Raw genomic sequence first — 3,820 nt, forward strand, 5'->3', positions numbered from 1 at the left:
CTATTATGTCGAGAGAAACATCCTCCAGAGCTGACTAGAGCTGACCCCCCTCCCGTTAGCGCAGTGCAACCAGTGTCTTACAGTCACCGTTGCAGATGTTGAAGGAGAGACTTGACTTAGACCAGCGGGAAGTCAACACTCCAAGCAGCTCTCAGTCCGGTGCTCAAAGGGATCCAAACTGATCCAAAGGAGGTGCACCACTTCATATAAACACATACATAGGTCATTGCAGTCAAGGGGAAGAAACTGCCTGCTGGTACAAACTTATATCACTACATAAACAGTCACACATAAAGATATAAGCTCAATGCATATGAACAACAAACAAGCGAAAGAATAGATTGTGATGTGAAAGTAAAACCCAAAAAAGAGAGAAAAGAACGACGTGGTATACGGTTATACTTGTATTCATAGAGCAAGGATTTATATAAAACAGGTGTTTGTCATGGAGAGACAGAGGGGAAGAGGATGACTACAGAAATCAAAACAAGTTGACCTTTCTAGAGAAAAGGTTAGAGATGGAATCGGAGGAGTTAGCAGTAGTAGTGGAAGTGGTAGAATCAGGAGGGAGATTTTTAGAGGAGGGCAAGACACAAGAGCAGGCGCTAAGACGTTTCCATACGGAGTGATTTTTGCGAGCGATACATTTGAGGGGGGAATGGATGTGATTCTTTGGGACGGATGGGGAGGGGGAGAAAGCGGCGGAGTAGGTCTGGCAGCAGGAGGAGAGGATGATCTCGACGAAAGAGGAGGCGGTCGAGCGGACCGAACTGGACTTGCTTCGAACGCTTTCGGCCCGCTCGAGCCGACTCCCATAACTGGTGCTAGTGCTGTCTGACGACGGATTGGTGAGGCTGGTTTGTCGGCTCAAACTGTGCCCATCGCTCGATGCACGGAGGTATTCACTACTTCGACGGCGCTCGTCCGCACGGAACCTGGTGGGGTCAAAACTCTCCGGGCAACGCTCCCGGGCGCTAAGAATGCTCTCCCGACTCTGGGTTTTCTCCGTGACCATTAGCAGCGTGTTGCGCCTTGACTGGTCAGCAATCGGGTTCAGTTCGTTGACACGGATCATGAGCGGCTCGGTTTGTGGACTATTGTCGGACTTCTTGATCGTGTCCGGTCCATCTGCTTTTGGTGGGTTGTCGACTGATCGCTCGTCTTCTTCTTTTGTGTCGTCTTGATCTTGAACTTTTGAACAATGTTTTTGGTTTGTTTGTTCGGCTTGTGCCTCCTCCTCCTGTTGCTCTTCTTCATCTGAAAGATAATAGGGATGATGGTGTGCTGGTAGTACGCGCTTGATCTTGATGAGAAGTTGGCGATTGAAGCTATCTTGCTGAACGCTGAAATAGCACAGATACCCAGACAATCACCAAAAAGAAGGGCACACACACCGCATGTAAGGAAGGAAAAGTGAAGGAGAAATTTCAATAAAATTTCCATAATGTATGACCTTTTAGGAGAAAGAAGCAGAAAAAAAGTTAATTACGTCGATGAACGCCGGAGATGAATCGAGACTGTAACGAGTTTTGTGGCATAGAGGAGGAAGAGAAAGGGCCGTGAAATGAGCTTGGTCTGGTTTCGACTTGAGGCCTATGGAAAGAAAAGGCACAAGGTTTGCCAAACTTCTTATTGGTGTTAGGTGAGGATATAGTGACTAATTTTGGGAGCAGTCCGTCCAAGGAGGTCCGGGACAAATAGATCTTGAGGGGGCATGGCATCAAAGCTTGCGAAGCCGAAGCAGATAAAGACACGGGCCGCCCACCAGCCATTTCTTGACTATCATTATTAACAAGAGGTGGTTTGGAGTAGGTCAGTGGATTGGAGGGTATCGTAAGAACAAGAAGAAATGGAAATGGCTAAACCTCATCATGTCTTCTACGCGGTATTGGTAGAGTTCTTCTCCACACCTCTCGAGATGGTCGCGTTTGATCTGGTCAGCAACGGCAGCGGCTCGTTGGAATGTTTCGGGCGTGAGGGCATGGAGCGAAAGGTAGAGGAAGAGTGGGTCTTCAAGCAGCTTGTGGCTTCGCGCTACCAGGTCAGATATTACGCTGCTCTCCGTCACACGGAGCTCGTTAGCGCCCTGTCAAAAGGAATTCGAGCGATGTAACGTGAATGTAACGTGGAGAGAAACATAACGAGCGCGTTCGGTTGATATGTATAAATAGCGCACCGGTGGTTCACAGGAACTTGCGAGCAAGCTGGCTTCCGGTCCCGGCAAGATTAATCGTGCTGGATGGGCCGGAGAGGCGGGTGGACTTCGGCGCGGCTCGTGATCGGTGGCCCCCTCAGTGAACCCGAGTAGTGCGAGTATGATCGCAAACTCAAGGCCTAACAAACAGTTGAGAGATTAGTCTCAGAGCCTTTTCAAGACACGAGCAATTTTTATGGGCTACTCACCCCGTGGATCTTGTAGACACTCGATCCGACGAATATTGAAGCCCAAAAATTGGCACGATGGCGGGACGGTTGAAGTGCCTGGTCGATATATTGCACATGGAAAATCTGAGTCTGGTTTTTGACACTTGAGAACGAAACAGAGCATATAAGTGATGAGTAGATCTAGTGAGGATACTAGGTTGGGGTAGGAACACACACCATCCAACATGTATAGCCTCTCTTGCTACCAGGCATCCCGATGATATCTTTCTTCCAGCAAAACTTCAGGATCCTATCAAAATAGAACGCCCATTCGAATTTCATATACCCCGAGTTTTTCAGTTCGATGGTCGTCGATGGATTGGCTAAAGAGATCAACTTGAGCTTGGAGGAGATGTGTTGGAATACGCCTAATGGTGCCAGGGTTGAGGCATGGTATAATTCGATCCTAGTCTCGCTACCCTTTTGATTTCGAGATATAAACCATTCCCAAAAGTAAATATTAGATGTCTGCATTTCCAGCTGCTGAGAGGGATGTTCCTTCGATGTTTTTTGGACTAGCTGAAGAGAGCGCTGAGACGGAAAGAAAGCTGGATACTACTTACTTCAGGTGCCCGGAGACAAAAATAAACGGACTCGCCGGTGGGTTCTAACTTCTCGGATGAGGAATAGCTTATCAGGCTCGCTTGTGGAGCGAACGAAGCTGAGAGTGTAAAGATTGGCGTCCAACATCTCTTGAGCAGAGCGAACCAAGAACAAGGATGGATCTCTCAAAAAAATTCAAGACTTTCTCTGCATGTGCTTTTTCCTGCTAGGGGAACCCTCGCAAAATGCCTGACCTGGGACGCGTTCATTTCCCCACGGTACAAATGGCTTATGTTGCTCAAGTCTAAAGATTATTTTTGCTCCTACAGAAGCTGAGTGATAATGCCCCCTCATACAGATGACATTCCAAAAGGCAACCTAGATGCACCCTTCGTCAGGTCAACATTTGATTTCTGAGCCGCAAGTTGACAATCTTTGCACTGAAAGAGGACCACATGGGCTTGTTTGTCACTTAGAAGCGTACCTGTGGTTGCATTTAAACATCCAAAATGTGAAGCCCTGGACCACAAGTTCGTGCGGGGGAGGATGTGTGAACTGGTTTGATACTGGAGGTTCTGCGTGACTAGACTGTCTACCCGTGGCGCATCATAAAGCTACATAAATTTTCTTCAAATCCAGCACTTTCTTTAAAATTCATGAAGAGATTACGTAATAAACATCACAGCATCACATAGGCCGTCCAAGTAAAAACGGTTGTATGCCCTTGTTTTGAAATTCACCGTAAACAATCAATCTAACCAACACCAGTAGGTTTTCTTGCCGACGCAGTTCGAAAGCTTTCTGTCATAGTCTTGGGACAGGGCTCCTGTGGACGTAAATTGCTGTTGTCGAC

The 3,820-nt window shown here is 47.5% G+C and overlaps 1 protein-coding gene across 1 annotated transcript; it reads right to left on the bottom strand.

The window, feature by feature from the left end:
- Positions 1-116: 116 nt before the first annotated feature.
- On the bottom strand, positions 117-3,236 carry PtA15_14A316 (uncharacterized protein; the record flags this gene model as incomplete). Its single annotated transcript, XM_053163019.1, has 10 exons — positions 117-200; positions 767-1,343; positions 1,490-1,517; positions 1,613-1,779; positions 1,866-2,086; positions 2,177-2,334; positions 2,404-2,527; positions 2,602-2,844; positions 2,988-3,116; positions 3,222-3,236. The coding sequence occupies 10 exons, from the start codon at positions 3,234-3,236 to the stop codon at positions 117-119; spliced, it is 1,746 nt and encodes a 581-aa protein (XP_053026987.1).
- Between the last annotated feature and the right edge of the window lie 584 nt (positions 3,237-3,820).

The sequence above is a fragment of the Puccinia triticina genome, chromosome 14A (genome assembly GCF_026914185.1).
Source record: "Puccinia triticina chromosome 14A, complete sequence".
NCBI classification, from domain to species: domain Eukaryota; kingdom Fungi; phylum Basidiomycota; class Pucciniomycetes; order Pucciniales; family Pucciniaceae; genus Puccinia; species Puccinia triticina.